This window comes from Numenius arquata, chromosome 9, assembly GCF_964106895.1.
Source record: "Numenius arquata chromosome 9, bNumArq3.hap1.1, whole genome shotgun sequence".
In the NCBI taxonomy this organism is placed as follows: domain Eukaryota; kingdom Metazoa; phylum Chordata; class Aves; order Charadriiformes; family Scolopacidae; genus Numenius; species Numenius arquata.
In genome coordinates, this window is record NC_133584.1 from 59734792 (window position 1) to 59753820 (window position 19029).

Here is a 19029-nt window from a genome sequence, read left to right on the forward strand (position 1 = left end):
ATGGGGTTTCCACTGCTTTTCTGGGCCACTGTTCTACCACTCTGAGTAGGAAAATATTTCTCCTTATATTCATCTGGGATTTTCTTGAACACAGTTTGAGGCCACTGCCCCTCACCTTTTTGCTATGCACCTCCGAGAAGAGCCTGGCTCCATCTTCTCTAAACCCACCCATTAAAACAGCTGAAGAACAAAATAGAAGCTGCCCCCACAGCCAGTGTGAAAACCCCCAGCTCTCACAAACTCTCCCCATGCGCCGTGTGCTCCAACCCTCTCATCTCAGCACCCTAGGATGGACTCACCCCTGCCCAACACCGCACGCAGTCTCCAGACGTGGTCCCACAGGTAATGAACAGAGGGGACTGATTCTTTGCCTTGACCTGCCGAAGGCTCTTCCTAATGAGACTCCTTAATTGCTGCGACAGTGCACTCCTGACTTGCAATCAACTTGTTCACATCCAACACATGAGTAATGGGGTTACACTACAACAGTAGATGTGTTCAGAGAGTGTTTAGAAGATGCCTCTATAATGCTAGAGCATCAACAGACAACACGTCTACTCGTTGCTATGTTGACTTATTTTTATCATCTCAAAATGCTTCTGCAAATGTCTGCATCTCACAGTTCAGGAAAAAGGTGGGGGAATTTAAAAAAAAAAAAAAAAAGCAACAAAACCCCAAATTACCCAAAAAAGAAGTGGAGGTAGAAATTGTTGTTTTAAGAAGACGGTAAGAGACAACAACTCAAGTATAAGGACTTTATGAGTGACAAAATAACAGCCAGAACTTACTCTACAAAGTTAAAAGCAGTCTGTGCCCATCACAGAAGAGGAGCATCTTAAATAATTTCTTCTCTATTCACAGAACAAAAAGGTGGATCTAGTCTGCCACCAGATCCACTTCAAGGGAACCCAAGCGAGAACAAACTGCAGTAATTCCAGATTGGCTACAACAAATTGAATTGCAATGTTACAAAAATTACTTTTCAAGAAAATCCAGAGACAGAAAGACAAAGACGACTCCCATATTGTGGAAAAACCCCTGGAACAAAAGCAAGATTCCAGGACACGCTCTCCACCAATTCTTCCACTTACTCCTAGATCACATACGCTTCTCCTGATACCATCAAACCAGCGTCTGTTCCAGTTTCGCTAATTCATGTGAAACCAAAACATTATTGGCCAACTGCAAACTGTTCGTGATGAACTTTGAGAATGAAGGAAACAGACTGCCGAGAGCATCCCGATAACAACTGAAATCTTACTCTTTCCTCATACCTCTCGATGGTCAAAGAAAAGCCAAAATAGACATGGGCAACCCAAAACCTGACACCATGGCACTAAGCGTCTGATTCCCCAGTTAAGTCATTTGTTAAATATTTTCCCTGGTGAGAAGATGGATGGGGGAACGCAGAAAACTGGTCTTTACCAGGAAGCTACAGACAAGGAGGATTTGCCCATCTCCAGTTGTTCACAAGGGGTTTAACCTTCAGAGAGGATATTGATGCGTGATGAGACCAGCAGCTACCTGACAGTGACAAATGGAATTAACACCAGATTATTCCACGTTAGATGGAACAGACAGACAATTTTAGTGGTGTTACTTTGATCCTGCATCACATGAACCTATAATCAGGATACAGAAGTTCTAGCACTATTTTTATTCTTCCCTATTGCTTTAAAAAGGCGATGCTTGAAACAATGACTTTTTTTTTTTTCTTTTTAAGATGGCACAGTAAGCAATATTTCTTTTAAAATTGCAGCTGTCCAACAGTTTGAGTCTGTTCTTTTAAAAATGAAACAGCCAGAACAAATGGCGGTGGCAATCCCAACGTAAAGAGGCCATCGATTATTAAAATCTCCTTACTATAAATCGTGGATGTTGCTTGTCAGCTCGGTGTGTGACTGTAGTATGAATAAGTAGGTAAAATTCCACTAAGGCTATAGTTTGCTCGATCATTCTGCTGTGCAAAAATAGAAATAAAAGCTCTCCCCGTCCTTTCACCCCTTAGTACCAAAACATTCATACACACATTAAAGAAAAAAAACTGCAATGGTGCAATGGTCACTGATCCAATTCCTTTCTTTCCTGAGTCTGCCCTGATGCTACTTACGAATTTGCCTACTCAAGAAATGCAATAAAACAGAAAAAAAAAAAAAAAAAGACGGCTTCATTCTGCTTCAGTGATCTATATCTAAGGAAAGCACATAAATTTTCCAATGAAATCCATAAATGAAAGACGAGGCCAAGCCCTACCTATATATCTTCAAAGTTACAGCGACAAAGAGGTGCCAACTCTGTGCCCTCTGAAAGCACAAAATCTCCTCCACACTTACCTAAGCAATTTTCACGAGATTAACAGATGCAAAGATGTTCTAGTTAGCCTACGCCTTTGAAGGGGTTTTAGGCTGGCTAAAAACCTGCTGAGGAGCCACATTTTAGGAGCCCACAAGGCTATCCGATAGTCAGGTGTGAGGAAGGGATGAGAACAAGCCAAGAAACAGCAACTTCCCTTCATTCCCTCCGCCTTGAGAAGCGGAGGGGAGAAAAGGGAAACCCATCCTTCGGATTGAGCTCTTTTGCCCCTCTTTAAGCTATTCCCACATAAACGGGGAAGATAAAAAAATGGAATGTTGAGGAAAACGCTATGCAAATTTTTATATAGCCTTATACAAAAATCTACATAGGTTTTTAATTTTTATTTTTAATGTAACACAGTCCTGCCCGTCTCTAACACTTCCCGTGCTGTTTCCATCGAAACGTTTCCTCTTACCGGCAGCAACATATCATTTTATCAGGATGCCAGGAGATCATTTCCACACAATGCCAGGAGATGTAATTTTCTTAGATGCACACACAGTTCATCACTGAGATACTAGATGACAAGGTGATCGCAGGGTGACTCTGTAATGCAAGTTTGCCGTTTGGTATTTTGAATTCTCAAATGATAAAAAAAAGACTTATCAAATATAAATATCTTTAAGAAAAAAGTAACAAAAGTGCTACATATGATCAAGGAAAACAATTCCATTAGTTTCTGCTACTTAAAGTAGGTTTGCTTTACAAATATTACCACATCCATTATCAGTATGGCTTCCAATTATTAATTAAATTGCTCGTAGCAGTATAGCTTTCTCACATCTTAACAAGGACAGAGTAAAGAGAACACAAAACATTCACACCCCATTTCTCAGGTAAGAGATCCTCCTGCCTTTAAACAAACCAAAAAGTTCGTATTGAGGAGAATATTTATGCTACGATGATTATCTAGCAAAGGTCAGCTGCAAGAGTTCTCCAACAACCTTTCAGGCTAGTCAGGACGTAGGCATTAGTTACACAGACGTGTAAAAATCCACTCACCCATTTTAGGACCTTAATAACCTTCCTGGAAAACATTGCTTTTGGAAGTGGCAAAGCGGGGAGGGGAGCGGGGTGGGGACCGAAAAGGCGAGAGGAAGAATTAGAGGTGAAATTGTTAATGACAGACCGATAAGAGTCTAGACCTCTTCTGAGCAGGCACTGCTAGCCATGCCAAGTAATGACTAGTGGTTTTTGAGAAGTGGACTGTTGTCCATTAGACATTCAGCTCATTTTTCGTATGATCCCGGGCTGGGCTTCACTCATGGTCCCAGAGGCAGAAGGCAGTACTTATCCACTAAGCCACGCAGCTTGTGAGAGCAGAGGATGTCTGTGTTGAATATGTGAACATCAACCCAAATATGTGAATGTGTTTCCAATGGACATTCTCAGCACAGCACCCAGAAGTATATCAAGTCACTGTATGACCAGTGAGGCACGGCTTATTGCAGCTGGAAATCATTTATTCCCATGCTGAAGTGGGGTTTCTAGTGTTCTTTTTACTCTCTGTTGATACTCCCGATCTGGTGTCCATCGACCCTGTGCCACTACCTCAGCTTGCATCCTTTCAGTCTTAGAGAAGGAAAAGCGTACAGACTAGTTTGTTGGTTTTTTTTTTAAACACGATCTCTAAGGGTATCCAAGATTTTTAAGTGTAGCCTAAGACTTGTAATTGAGGGCTGTCTAAAATACCTGGAAGCACTTTGAATGCTAAGACAGAGCAGCAAGATTTTTTTTTTTTCTAGCCACTGGGGCTGGGAGAGGGAGGTTGGTTGGTTGGTTGATTGATTATTTATTGGGAATTAATACTGAGAGAGTATATGCAAAGGCTGAGGGCACCATGCCATCTTCACAGAACAAGACCCTAACAGCTAACTGACGTACAAGAAACTGCAAAGTTATACTGTAAGAACACATATTAAGGACCGAGGAAAGTCTGCTAAGGTGCTACGTCTAAAACTAAGTTACTTCTCGCTTCGACCCTCCCCTTTCTCTGTATCAGTCGTCGTCTAGAGCCTCTGTCTTGATCTCGTTGGCTCCTTGCCGGGCCAGGGCCAAGATGGTGTGGTTTACCGCTGCCATCTCCACGGCTAGTGAAATGGGGTCTTGGTGGTCACTATGGCTAGTGCTGTCATCCTGCGCATGCGGAAAGGAGAAGAGAGAAGCATCGTTACTCCAGGAGCACAAAACCAGCGGATAAAACTAGTGTGTTCAGGTCACGGACTAAGGGCAGCGAATTTCACATTCATTCCAGGGGTAGAAAGTGAAAGGAATTTACAAATTGGATTTAGGACTGATTTCCCTCACTGTGCAGACAAAGGTAAAGAGGCCAAGGAGTGGCGCACCCAATTTTCCAGAGAGAAATTTGATGGGGTGGGTGGGTGGTGGTGGTATTTGGAGGAAAATTATTAATTTTGAGGAAGATATTAAATTATAAAGATAAAAGTGATACACAAAGGTGTGGCAGAAAACCAAACTAAGATAGGAATCGTTGTGCACTGCACAAATTCATGCTTAGGTTTTGAATTTATAGTTCTGGCCATCCCATTTTAAAGAACTAGGAAAGGGAGAGAGAACAGCAAGCCGGGGGGAGAGAGGCACGGGGTGGATTCCTTACGAGGAGAGGATAAATACAGTCAGGTTCTGCAGTTTGGAAAAGGAATGGCTGATGGTCGATACGGTAAATGTTTATTACAAATAATTAGTAAATAGAGAACAATCTAATAAGCAAGGGCACTCACTGGAATGGTAACATATTCCAAAGCAGCAAGGAGAAGCACTGCTTTACTTATCACGGTTCAGTTGTAGGATTCACTAATTTTTAGATCAGACAAAAGTAAAACTGGCTTTAAAGGGGGTGTGGGGTGGTTAGACAAACTGAGGGAAAATTAATCTACCAGGAACTACCATAAACAAAAGCGGATACAGCGCCTCGCTCAGGAAGCCCCTCAAAACTATTAACTTCAAGAAGCTTGAAGCTACTACAATAAAATCATTCTATAATTGCCCTGTTCTTTAAAAATATTTTTTCCTTATATATTACCATTGACCTCACTCAGAAACAGGACACAAACCCAGACTAACCCTTGGTCTGAGCCAGTATCCTACCAAGACCCTGAATTCACACAGGTGGAGGGAGAAAGATGCTGGAAACCTCCTAAACTGTTAAGAAAAACAGCGCAATGATTTTGGGGGACTGGAATTGCCATCGTTCAAATATCCAGGTGAACGCATTGCCGGGTTCTCCAGCCCACTGACCTACACGCCATTCTATTTCTTTCTGTTTATTTTCTAAAGGCTCTCAGCTGTAAGAGGACACTTTCCAGCTGTGCAGGTTTATCAGTCTGCATCCGAAATAGGGCCTGGTTTTAAATCATAGGAAGGAGAACCAGCGATATCCCATCTCTCATCCCATCCATCAAGTAAATTCTTCTGGGACGTTGGGCAAAGTCACAGCGTTTCCCCCTCTTTAAAATGGGGTACTAATATTTACCACACTGTGATCTTGCCATTTTTTATTATTTTAATTTTTTTAACTTATGGCAAGGAAATGACAAACATTTATCAGTCCTCCAACAGCCTTTAAGTGATGAACTTGTGAAATTTAAGACTTAAAAATGTGTATTACGCATTTTTAAATTAAAATGACAGGTGGCAAATGCTAAAGGGGACAGAAAACCCAGGATTTGGTAAAATTCTGAGGTTATTTAAAGCAATGCATTCATTTCCAACAAATGTAGGGCAGATATTGTGATGAGCACACGCTCTAAGGCTCTCTCAGTACTTTTTACCAAGGTAAAATTTACAAAGTCCCGATTTCTGGAAGTTTAGTCACTTCGTTAGTATTTGGATGAACTTTGTGTTTTAAAGTCTACTGGAGTTTAAGTATCACTGTGGAAAACAGAATTTATGGTTTTAACAGCTAAGGGATGTTAAATGGTCATCAGGAGAGCTCGCCGTGTAATCCACTTCGCTGCTAATGCCTAATTACACTTCATGGAGGAGCCCGGTTAGATTACTGAGAAATGGAATTTTTAAGGACTCTAAACAAAGATCTTTAAATTTTAATAGCCAATTCGTTTCTCTTTTTGAAGAATTTTGGATAACACACGGAAGAAAACCATAGTTTGGGAGCCTACATGAGACTTCATCTCAGTATTCAGGGTCCTGTATCTGCCTGACGAGGAATTATCTGTGCTCGGCAGCAGTTCCAAAACATTTCATAACGGTGACAGAGCAGGCTCTCACCATCTAGGGCTAGCAAAGTTGGTTCCACCAGATCTGCTGGTGATGACCTATAAAAAGGCCCTTAATACCCATCAGAAGCAGAGCGGCTGGGAGAGCCTCTGCCAGATATCTGTCGTACTGGGCCACAGCCAAGTCTGCTGGGGACTTATTCCAGGACACTCCACCAGCAGCTTTTGGAGAGGGAGACCTACCTAATTCTCCCAAACGAGTCAATTAAAAGCGATCTGCCCACCCCAGCTGTCGGGCGTAGCACAGAACATGGCTCATATCAAAACCAGTGAACTGTTCAAGTCCACTGGTGCCAAGCACACACAGCCCTGGGAGGGGGGGTTTGGCCAACCACTGACACCTGAAGGAAAATTGGGAAGGGGATGCAATACCTGTCAGGAAGGTGTGTGAAGGAAGGGTCACCAACTTTAGGGTAGGTGAGGGCTCAGAGTGCGGGAAGGGGTATTCTTTTGCTAGAGAATTTAAAAAAGAAGTTGCTGTCAAGGGTTAAAAATAACCAAGAAAAATAGAGAATAGGCAAGAGTTAAAATGCAAAAAGAAGAAAAAAAAAAAAAAAAGACAGATAATACGTAAACAATCCAAATAGTGGCACATCGTTGCAGAACAATATGGGAACAGGTACGGGGCCAAATAAATGTCAAGACTTCTATTTAATTAAATCCTTCCCCCCCCACCCTTCACCCTTTGTCTGTCAGTGTCTTAGGGAGGGATCCTGAGATGCTCCTGAAAGGTGTTCCCACAGACAGAGGGAGCTCAGCACCTTACAGGAGGGTGCTCAGTATCTCGCTGGGCAAGGCTGACAAAAGGGATTACACAGTGTGGTGGGCAGGGGCTCGCTGCTGTTCCCGCCTGGGTGCCAGAGAAGGAACTCGCAGCAGCTGCAGCACGGGCTAAAATGGGCCGTTTCTTGCAGAAAAAATTAATAGGTGCGAGAGGAACACACATGCCTCGTTTTGCGGGGTAAATAGCAGTGCCTGATAAATAGGAGCAACTGTTATAAAACCTGCACGTCCTTTCTGGAGGGTGGGTAACTAGAACGGTGCCGGGGGTAAGGAGAGCGCAAGTTATGCGTGGTGCACGGGGGGAGTTAACACTCTCCTAACATTTTTCATACATTGCGTGTGGCGTGAATGGTGTAACTTGCTTGTTTGGAGCAGATCCTCCTGTCTTCTTCTACCTTCTCTGCTTCTCTGCCTCCCTCTGAACATCTTCCCTCCTCCTCCCCATTGCGTACTTGCCAAGTGTCCTGTTGTATGACAATAAATCCGTGTGGGTGAACACTGGTTGCTCAACACATTCAAGCAAGGGGAGCTGTGCTCTTCCGCTTTCCCCATGACAATTACATCAAAGCAATACAAAAACAAGAGACATCCGTGTCTCCATGTGTCGCGTGAGCTCTCCCTTTTGGGGCCACACAGCTCAGCCCCCGGTGCTTACCTGCTCCGAGTAGTCATTGCCATCAACGTCGTCGCTGTTGGAATGACCTCCCGGACTCTGTACATCTATTCCATGGCTCTCCAGGATTGCTGCTTCTTCGAAAAAGCAAATGGATCCCTAATTTATCTGATGCATTAGAGTAATTAAAAATAACTATTTTTTTTTTTTTCAAAAAAGTTAGAATAACTGTAAAAAAAGAGTTAGTTCTTAGCCTCTTCCTCTTCACTGCCCAGTATTTGGGAATGTAGCACACATACAGACACTGGCTTGCCTGAAATCCTTCCCTGCCAACTAACAGCCTTATTTGTGAGTAAGAATCCTTGCTTTCCAGCCAGTCCTATTAGAAATTAGCTTAATTTCTATTGCACTGGAGTGGCAAAGGCATTCCCTGCAGATCTTCCCACATAGTTTGGACTGGCAGGGGCCAGTTGAGGGGGGGCAGGGAGCGTCTGAAAATAGATGGAGAAATTTTTAAAGCACTTAAGGGATTGAAAAACACACATATCTTCATCTTCCAGTAGGATCCACACATCTATAGCTCCATTTGGTTCTCTTTAATCTCCTTCCAACCCTCCTCCCCGTGCAGGTGAGATACAGCTATAACTCCACCCACCCTGGACTGACTCTGCTTTGCTCCCCCCTGCCCTTCAACAGGTTTCGTTTTTAAAAAAAATAAATGTAGGTTAAATTTCAATAACGCATCAAACGCTGTAAAAAGAAAGTCTTTTTTTCTTATTCACAAATACGGCAAAAAGAAGCAGTCAACAAAAGGGCATCATATTTGACATCTGCAAAAATACTGGTTAACCAGCACGTATGGAACTCTGTCCGTCCGTGTATTGCAAACACAATCCTGCACAGGACCTAGAAGTAAGTGCATAAAATGCAGAAGTGCATATAGAAAAATAAATAGAAAAATTAAAAAAAATATATAAAAATAATATAATATGTATATTATATAATATATAATAAATATCTATAAATAATAATAAAATATTAAAGTGCATAAAGTGCAGAAGTTCGTTGAGTCCTGGCCACTAAAATGAGCTCATTCTCATTAGAACATCTTCCGTTTATTCTTTTTAGAAGGTCTATTTCTTCCAGTTCAGAGCCACTTCTGATTTCCTTACTAACAGCTACTCACGCGAAGAACCTCCTGGGCTAACTCTGAAGAGACTTTAGTTTTATCCCCATCATCAAGAAAAAATATTCCTTTGTTCCAGCCACTTGTCACCCCTCGGAAAGTGCTAAGGAACAAAGCTGTAACCAGAGTAAGCGGTTGCCTTGCACAACCTTTGGTCCTAGTGGCTCTCTCTGAGGTGTAAAACAACTCATGTGGACTCTCAGATCCCTGGGGGGGGTCTCAGGGATGGCAGTAAAAAAGACACCCCAGGTTTTGGCTGAAAAAACAAGCACATTTCAGTGGAACACAGGCACAGGGAAACTTACAACCAGATAAAAGCTCTTCACAACAGCCACTTCTCATTTAAACAGCGTGCCAAGGTTGGGAACTTGAAATCGTCTCAATTTCCCTTATTTCCAATGCAGGTATTTTGAGGTTTTCCTTTAGATTTTATTTTGGATACCCAAAGGAACCTGAGCATAGGGAAATACGATTCTCCTTCTGCCATCAGAATTCTCACTTTGGTTTTTAAAACTGATCTTCCAGTAAAACTTTGTAATGGCATCATTTTTCCTGCATTTATGATGGAATTCAATAAATAAAATTCTACCCATTTTAAATTCTATCCATACTCCCTGGCCAGCAGGTGGAGGGAGGTCATCCTGCCCCTCTGCTCTGCCCTGGGGAGGCCACAGCTGGAGCACTGGGTCCAGTTCTGGGCTCCCCAGTTCAAGAAGGACAGGGAACTGCTGGAGAGGGTACAGCAGAGGGCTACAAAGATGATGAGGGGCCTGGAGCATCTCTCTTAGGAGGAAAGGCTGAGGGACTTGGGTCTTTTTAGTCTGCAGAAGAGAAGACTGAGCGGGGATCTGATCAACGCCTATAAAGACTTCAAGGGTGGGTGTCAGGAGGATGGGGCCAGTCTTGTCTCAGTGGTGCCCAGGGACAGGACAAGAGGGAACGGGCACAAACTTGAACATAAAAAGTTCCATCTCAACATGAGGAGGAGCTTCTTTCCTGTGAGGGTGGCAGAGCCCTGGAAGAGGCTGCCCAGAGAGGTGGTGGAGTCTCCTTCTCTGGAGACATTCCAAACCCACCTGGACACGTTCCTGTGGGACCTGCTCTGGGTGGACCTGCTCTGGCAGGGGGGTTGGAGGAGATGATCTCCAGAGGTCCCTTCCAACCCCATATCATTCTGTGATTCAGAAGAAATCTAGAACTGCAGGAGACTAATTTTAAAAACTGCTCCTCATTTCTATTAAGACTGTCAGGACCTCTAGTATTTTCATTAATACAAGCCTACGTATTTCCCACCTCTCCTGAGCAATGTATGTACTAAACGTTGAAAGCAGGCTCTCTGATACATTACCGATATTGGCTCTTCTCTTGATTTCCTTTCTTCTGTTGGCAAACCAATTGTACACTTTAAGGGAGGTAACTCGCTCCAAATCCGATAACTTTTTTCCTATGAAAGTAACAGGGGAAGAAAAAAAATACAGTATCACTACTCGCCGGGTTCCAGAGGTAAGCATAAGACCTTTACACGTGATAAACCCCTGTAGACAGCACTGAAAAGTTATTATAACTGAGAATAAAGTGAATTTCATGTGAATCAAAGTACTGTGCGCCCAGATGCTATGGTAATAAATGCCAATATCCCCCTAAAAACAAAGTAGCCTTTCTTCTTTTTTAAAAATCTGAGATACAGGAATTTCTTTGCAGCTTCAATCAAGGAAAACCAGAGCCACGGGAGAATAGAGGGCTGCTTTTCTAGTTCAAGCACAAAACTGAGATTCAAAAAACTCAAATTCAATTCGCAACCCTGCCACAAATCGCATCCCCTTGGGCTAGTTCTCTTGCTATGTGCCGTGACGATACAGTTCAATGACGTGTTTTCTTCAGCAGCAAAATGAATGAAGACGTTTTGTGTCGTCCCCTCCAATCTGCTTTCCTTCCCTCCCCACCACCAGCCGCGACCGTGCCCCCGCAGCTCTAATCACACCCTCTCCATCCTGCCAGGACACTTGCCATCTTTTGGGAGAAGGTGGGGGAGAATGTTGGAAACCAGATCACTGGGATTTTACCCTTAAATCAATAAATAAAATCCCACCAACCACCAGCCAGCTACAGGAGAGAATCCCTTGCTAAACCAACCAGCAGCACAGCCAGGAATAAAATCCGATCCTCCTCGGTGCTCTACCTGCTGGACCATTCTGCTCCCACAAGGAAAAGACAAGAGGCAACACATACAAGTTGCAAAAAGAGAAATTTTTAGTAGGTATTAGGAAAAAGTATTTTGCCATGAGAGTGCTCAACAGGGACCCAGAGGTGGGAAAATCTCTGCTTCTGGAGATACTAAAAACAGAACGAGGTAAAGCCCTGAGAACCTCATCTAAGCTGGTCCTGCCCAACCAGATGATCTCCAGAGGTCACTTCCAGCCTAAATTGCTCTACGATTCTGTGCCATCCTGTGTCCCAATGTTTGGGAGTCATACCTTAGCTTTCTTCCTCATTAATTTTTTTTTCTAGTTATATAAAACCTAAATATATCCAAAATACAAGTTCTGAAAACTGTGTAAATGTTTGGTTAGTAAAACTAAGCAAAGGCAGGTGCGTCCACTAATACTACACTGAATATTGATGCTCCTCTCCCAAGGATGACTTCTCCAGGAATGGGGAAAATGCAACCTGTTGACCCAAATACAAGGTCCTCCATTGATACAGGGATTCTAATGAGACCCCTGTCTGGGAAAAAAAAAACTAAAGGACAGTAAAGCTGTGATCTTACTCCTTTGAGGACCTGCTGTACAATCTCCAGTAAGCCCCAGTCTGGGAACTGAAAATTTCCCATCTGTAAAAAGGAACCAGTAAAACCCACTTTTGTGGAGCGTAACAAAATTCTCAGATCAGTACCGAGTGCTTGTGATAACCAAACGTAAAGAATGAAAACGTTTCAGACGTGTTTATTTCCTTAGCAATGCCATTTCCAAAGCTGTATAAACGAAGCGTTCAGATGCACAACTTGTACTCCGTATCTCAGATGGTGGGAATTCAAGTTGCAGGCATCGGCATTCAGGTTTGAAAACCACATTGACTTGTCATGTTCATCCAAGCTCTGAACAACGTGAGTTATGGAATGCTCAAGAAGAAACCTACTACTAGTTGAGAGCACTAGATTTGTTAGTAATAGCCATAAAATGAGGTTTGCTGAATTTAGCAGGAGACGTTGAAATGTAATGGCAGTTGCCTTTGGAAAGGACCCCACGGTCAACTCCTCACCTGGCTTTTGTATAACTGCGTTACAGGCGTTGGCAATTTCTTCTCTCTTTGCCTCATCTGGATACTGATTCTCATTGAAGTAACTGCAAAGGGGGGGAGAAAAAAAAGAAAAAAAGGTTTTTTTTCAGAAATCAGAGCATAGATTCATAGAACAGAATCACAGAATGGTTAGAGTTGGAAGGGACCTTAAAGATCATCCAGTTCCAACTCCCCCGCCCTGGGCAGGGACACCTCCCACCAGACCAGGTTGCTCAAAGCTCCGTCCCACCTGGTCTTGAACACTTCCAGGGAATGAATGCTCCAAAGCAGCTTCACTAAAAGGTGCCAACTACTAGTTTATGCATCACTCCTACAGAGGTAACACAGAAGCGGTAAATTTTATGTAAATCTGTATAGAGATTTTAATATTGGCGTGCACTCATATCACACAGAGTGGATAAAACCTTCCAAACACCTCAAATAAATGAATATTATCTCAGAATTTGCAGAGTCACCTCGGCATTCAGAATATTCTACTGGGAGATACGACAAAGTAGGCAATGCCACCAGTATCAGAGTTAAGACTGTCAAGCGAAGCATCACATCTAAAGACGTCACAGCCCACGCTTCTGCCTTTTTTTTATTACCATTTACTTATTTTTTTGCTGACATAACCCCAGCTTTGCCAGTGTCCTCCAAATGAAGGAGCTGTTCAATATTTATTTTGATCTCTAGGTTAATATATACACACATACATACATATTTGGATATATATTACACACACACACAAATGAAATATTGTGTACTTTAGACAGACATGGTATGAAGACTGTACAGGCAAAATTACACAGTTAATACAGTAAGATTTCTAAAGTCAGACTAGTTTGGTTTTTTTAAATCACGATTTAAAATTTTTAAATCTTTCCCCAAACAACATATTGCACAGGCCATATTTGAACAGTATTTTTTTCTGAATAATTGTGATTTTATTGTACTTTATATGCAGTAAACATCCTATAAAAGTTAAAGCATTTTCTCTTTTACTTCCTTTAAGTGCTTTACAAATTTTAATGAACTGATTTACATTCCACAGAGCTTATCAGATTTGCATTAAAAACAACAAAAAGTACTGTTTACTTCAATGGGCTCTGATAAGCGTGCCATAAGCAGGGACTACTACGTTTTTTTCTGCAGATTGTCTGTAATAAATAATCCTACGATTTCTTCGATCAGCTTTGATCAGCAGCAGGTTCAGCTGTTGGACGGCTCCTCTGTATTTGAAAATAAGATATTTCCTTTAATTGTAGATCATTTGGTAGTAGGAGATTTAGGCATATTTAAGCAATTATTATTTTCCATGGTCATATTTCTCCTCTGGTGGATCAGCCCCAGCGGAGTCACTTTCTATGGAAACCTGGATTTTGTTCCACAGAGCAACCATTCCTGTCTGGAGAGCGGCTCTGAGAACCTGGGAGTCCTGGTGGACAACAGGATGACCATGAGCCAGCAATCTGCCCTTTGCCAAGAAGGCCAATGGCATCCTGGGGGGCATCAGGAAGAGCACGACCAGCAGGTGGAGGGAGGTCATCCTGCCCCTCTGCTCTGCCCTGGGGAGGCCACAGCTGGAGCACTGGGTCCAGTTCTGCGCTCCCCAGTTCAAGAAGGACAGGGAACTGCTGGAGAGGGTACAGCAAAGGGCTACAAAGATGATGAGGGGACTAGAACATCTCTCTTAGGAGGAAAGGCTGAGGGACTTGGGACTCTTTAGACTGGAGAAGAGAAGACTGAGCGGGGATCTGATCAACACCTATAAATACTTCAAGGGTGGGTGTCAGGAGGATGGGGCCAGTCTTTTTTCAGTGGTGCCCAGGGACAGGACAAGAGGGAATGGGCACAAACTTGAACACAAGAAGTTCCACCTAAACATGGGGAGGAACTTCTTTACTTTGAGGGTGGCAGAACCCTGGAAGAGGCTGCCCAGAGAGGTGGTGGAGTCTCCGTCTCTGGAGACATTCAAACCCGCCTGGACACGTTCCTGTGGGACCTGCTCTGGGTGACCCTGCTCTGGCAGGGGGGTTGGAGGAGATGATCTCCAGAGGTCCCTTCCAACCCCTTATCATTCTGTGATTCTCTTGAATAAGCGGCACTAACACAGATCTCACTATTTCTCTTCCAGTTTATTTCAATTCCCTGCAAATACAGATTTTGAACATTCAGTTTGAATTTTAGCTACTACTTCTTCATCCCACTGTTCACAGTATTATCTACAGTTGCGGCTACGCCCACAAAGAGAGTCCCATTTCCAAGCTGCTCCTCATTGACCAAGAGCAATCACACATTAGCACAGGTAGTTGGACTGTTAACGTACTCCCAGACATACCATCCCTTCTAGTATTATATCAATTTAAAGTGATATATGCCTCTATCTTAACTTGCAAATTTCTGTTCAGAGGGCTCCTGGTGTGTACAAAGTCTTTTTGGAGACTGGAGAGTTTGGAAAACAGACAAGAAAATGCTTTTTCCAGTAGTTAGTGATGGAAGCAGAAGCTCCGGATCCCAGTCCAACTGCCCCATTACCATTTCTCAGCTCTCTCAAAATAGAGCACTTCACTCTCTGCCCAGAGGCAAAAACTATTTCCTCTTTTAAGATGAGATGAAGGAACATCAAGACATCACAGCTGAAAACTGCTGTACTATTATTTACGTAAATATCTCATATGACTTGGAGTCCTAGTCAGGAACCCAGGTCATCCCCACATGTACAAAAATTAACTCAGCAAATTTAGGTCGCCGTAACAGCTATTTTATGGACTCCCTTTGCCGAACATTATTTTGTTTGTAGATACTTGTCAAAAGTCAAGAACAAACAACACAAAAGAAACCCCATAAAATTAGAAAACCTGACGGATCTACATGCTGACGTACCAAAACCAGAAGGTGAAACCCTGCTATCATGCGATATTATGGATGTAGATCACCTGTGGCCACAAAACTACTAGATGATGCTGAACTTCACAGAAGAAACAACAAAAGATATAAAATGAAGAAAGAGTGATTACCTAAACTGCTCATTCCTATGTAGATACAAGACACTGAGACACCAATTAATGAAGAAATAACAACACAAGAGTCACTAGTGATCCTTCTCCTGGCATGTAACTAAATGCTATCCTTTTAGGAACCCACTGACTGCCATACGCTTTTGCTGGCTCAAACAAAAAAGCTCACAATTTCTAACAACAACAAAACTTAGGCTCAAGTTTAGACTTCTTGGGGGTAACAGGGAATCTCCCTGTGATGGAGCAAACTTCCAGAACTGGACAATGAATGAGACACCTCTTCTGGCAAACGAGAAAGCTTTCTTTGTGTAGTGCAATTGTTTTTGTGATTTAGAAAAAAACTCATCTCTGAAACAGTAATTCTTGCCTTAACACATTTACAACTGAGTAAGCTACAAACATTTTCATCTGATTGGATCAAAAATGTATTTTTCATCACGCTGAAACATCTTTAATTCCAAACACAAACTTCTTACCTTTTAATGTCTTTATCTTTTAAAAGGTCTTGTAGCTACAGGTAACCAAAACCATACAACCTTAACCCTAAGAGCTGATTTTCATCCTCAACCTCCAAATTCTCTGTATACACGCTCTACCAACATATTCATATTTCGTTCCCATCACTTATTTCAAGGTCTTAGTGGGAGTTGTGCGTGATACACCATGACACAAAGCACAGTATTCAAACCCTCCCAACAATTCACAGAATCACAGAATGATATGGGATTGGAAGGGACCTCTGGAGATCATCTAGACCAACTCCCTGCCAAAGCAGGTCCACCCAGAGCAGGTCCCACAGGAATATGTCCAGGTGGGTTTGGAATGTCTCCAGAGAAGGAGACTCCACCACCTCTCTGGGCAGCCTCTTCCAGGGCTCTGCCACCCTCACAGGAAAGAAGTTCCTCTTCATGTTTAGATGGAACTTCCTATGTTCAAGTTTGTGGCTGTTACCTCTTGTCCTGTCCCTGGACACCACTGAAAAGAGACTGGCCCCATCCTCCTGACACCCACCCTTGAAGTCTTTATAGGCATTGATCAGATCCCCCCTCAGTCTTCTCCAGAATAAGCAGACCCAAGTCCCTCAGCCTTTCCTTGTAAGAGAGATGCTCCAGGCCCCTCATCATCTTCGTAGCCCTTCGCTGTACAATTTCTGGAAAGTAGGTGAGAGTAACTGAGTTTTCAAGATAGGGAAGCCATGGCAAAAAATTCAATATTTCACCATTAACTGCTTTGGCTTGCTCATGTAGAAGCTGTCAACACACTGTGAATTTTTTGACTATGGTTCTTCTTGCAAGGAGGAAATGAATTAATCTGCCTCCGGTTTTGTTACTTATCCGTCAGGTCTACCCTTGCTAAGGGACGGGGAGCGAACGAGGGATGTCTGAATTTCCCTTCACAGCTACAAACCGCAGCCTGTTCACAATCCGAAAAGTTCCTGAAAACTACAGATGAAAAATATAAAGCAATGTGAACTTAAAGGGGGGAAAAAAAGAAAAAAAGAAAAAGCAAAAGAGCAGGCAGAAGTAAATCCTGCAAAGGCACACCGCTTTCTAGACAAAGGGCAGCTGTCAGCCGAACACCTTCAATGAAGAAACCAAATGATCTCTTTTGTCGAAAATGACAGTGGAGGATTAAAATGAAAAGTGGCCAAATAATTTACATGAGATGAGAATCCATACGACGGTAAAGAATGTAGATATCCTTGAAGCAGTTTCATTTCAATAACACTGAAGCCTAGAAAAATTGCAGATTCAGAGAAACCCTCTTTCTTTCAGGGATAATGTGCTTAGGACAATGACGGAGAGAGAATCCATCTCAGCCCCGGGCTCTGTAATGGAAGTAAACGCATTCCCCCCCTTCTTTACCAAGGTGCCCCTATCTGAATTCCTGCAATAGCTGCCAATCTCTTTTTTTTTTTTTTTATAACTCGGCTGTATGGCTTCTGTTATCCAGGCTGAGATATCAGATGCATTAAGCAATGCCTCGGCAGTGTTCCTGATAATCCACACTGGAAGTTCTGCCGCCTGGTATCAGCTTTGCAGCTGCCAGGGAAGTGTCTGAAAGGACCCGTGCGATGGAGCAGCGGAAGGAGGACCAGGTTCGGTGCTTTCTCATAGGGCTGGATGGCAGACACCAACCGATAAAACCCCAGCGTTGCTCAAAAGACCCCGTGTTGGGGAAAGGCTGAGTTTACAGCATGACATAATGGTTAAAACTTCAAAATGTGGAAGTGATTCAAAGCAGAGGGGCTGAAATGTGTTTTGGGGTAACAATTCATGGTGGGTCAGCTGCTACAGCAGAATTACACAGGCTCGAGGTGAGGTAATTCAGGTACGTGCACATCAGGGCACCCTCAATGAAAGAAGGTAATTTACCTTGCAATTAACGGGTGGGAAGAATATGCAGATGGATATCTGGACGGGGCTTGGAGCAACCTGGTCTAGTGGGAGGTGTCCCTGCCCAGGGCAGGGGGTTGGAACTAGATGATCTTTAAGGTCCCTTCCAACTCGAACCATTCTGTGACTTACTGAAAACAGTGGACGTGCTGCAAGTTCACTCCCTCATTTAACTCTTGTGTTTTGTCTCTGGGTTCCCACTGCCATCACTGCAGGAAGCACCTGCAAGTGAAACCTCCTGCACTCCTGAAGTTCTAACTCCTCCACCAAGGACCATCCTTCTCCGAGACTCAGACTCCAGCTTAACCCAATTTAAGCACAGATCGAAAGGAATGGTCCTGTCCTCCTTCATTCCCTTTTTTTGCGGAAAGGATTTTTTTCCCAATCACTTCTCTGGTCCAGCTTTCCACCCATGCCAAGAGCAGTGGTTGTGCAGCCAAGGGAGGCGGGCAGGAGATGGCTGAACCACGCAGCTGGGACCGGTTCCTTCAATGGCAGCTCAAATGTCCCCTTCAAGTGATGCTAAAAGCAAAACCCGAGTGATGGCCTCAGGCCACTGGCCCAGCCATGTGTGGAAAAAAACAAAGCACTGCCCATTTTCCTCAGCTCCCATCTGACCCCTGTTGATGAACAGAAGATCTTGCTGCCACCGAGCTCCCTGCCAAACCCTCCAGTGTCTCAAAACACATGGGATTGCGAGCTGCTCTTTTGTCTTCGATAAGACTGCCTGTAATTTCAGCTCCCTATCTAGTTTCCCTTCGAACGGTACCTCTGCTTTTCACTGACACGTTACACAAAACACTCGAATATAGTTACCTCCTTTATCTCTCATTAGTATGTTTATCAACGTGGTATCACCCAGAGGCAAGAGGTCATTGTTTCAGTCTTTGTGGCTTCTAACAGAAATATTATCCAGGCTGTCAAATCAATGGAAATATTTCTGAAGTTAGTCTGTCATCTGCGCCCGAGATCTTATCTGCGCGTGGCATGAGACAGACTGTCAGAGAAGTGACATTCAAAGCATAATCTCATCAGAAAGTGTAATGACTAGTTTATTTCCCAGTAAATGCTGGCCAAGAATATCACTAATGCCATTTTCAGCGAGGTCAAGAGATGACACCATCCGTTTTATCTACTGATATTT

The 19029-nt window shown here is 43.1% G+C and overlaps 1 protein-coding gene across 3 annotated transcripts in view; it reads right to left on the reverse strand.

The window, feature by feature from the left end:
- Positions 1–3973: 3973 nt before the first annotated feature.
- Positions 3974–19029, reverse strand: part of HMBOX1 (homeobox containing 1) — a 110310-nt gene continuing 95254 nt past the window's right edge. Inside the window, exons 7-11 of one of the 3 annotated variants that reach the window (XM_074154028.1) lie at positions 12452–12534; positions 10542–10637; positions 8050–8144; positions 7757–7858; positions 3974–4491 (exon numbers count right to left, since the gene is read on the reverse strand). In XM_074154028.1, coding sequence (XP_074010129.1) covers positions 4354–4491; positions 7757–7858; positions 8050–8144; positions 10542–10637; positions 12452–12534 — 514 coding nt within the window. In that variant the 3' untranslated portion in view covers positions 3974–4353. Of the gene's footprint in view, positions 4492–7726; positions 7859–8049; positions 8145–10541; positions 10638–12451; positions 12535–19029 lie in introns of all 3 variants that reach the window. The other 2 variants (XM_074154029.1, XM_074154027.1) reach the window with 2 other exon arrangements.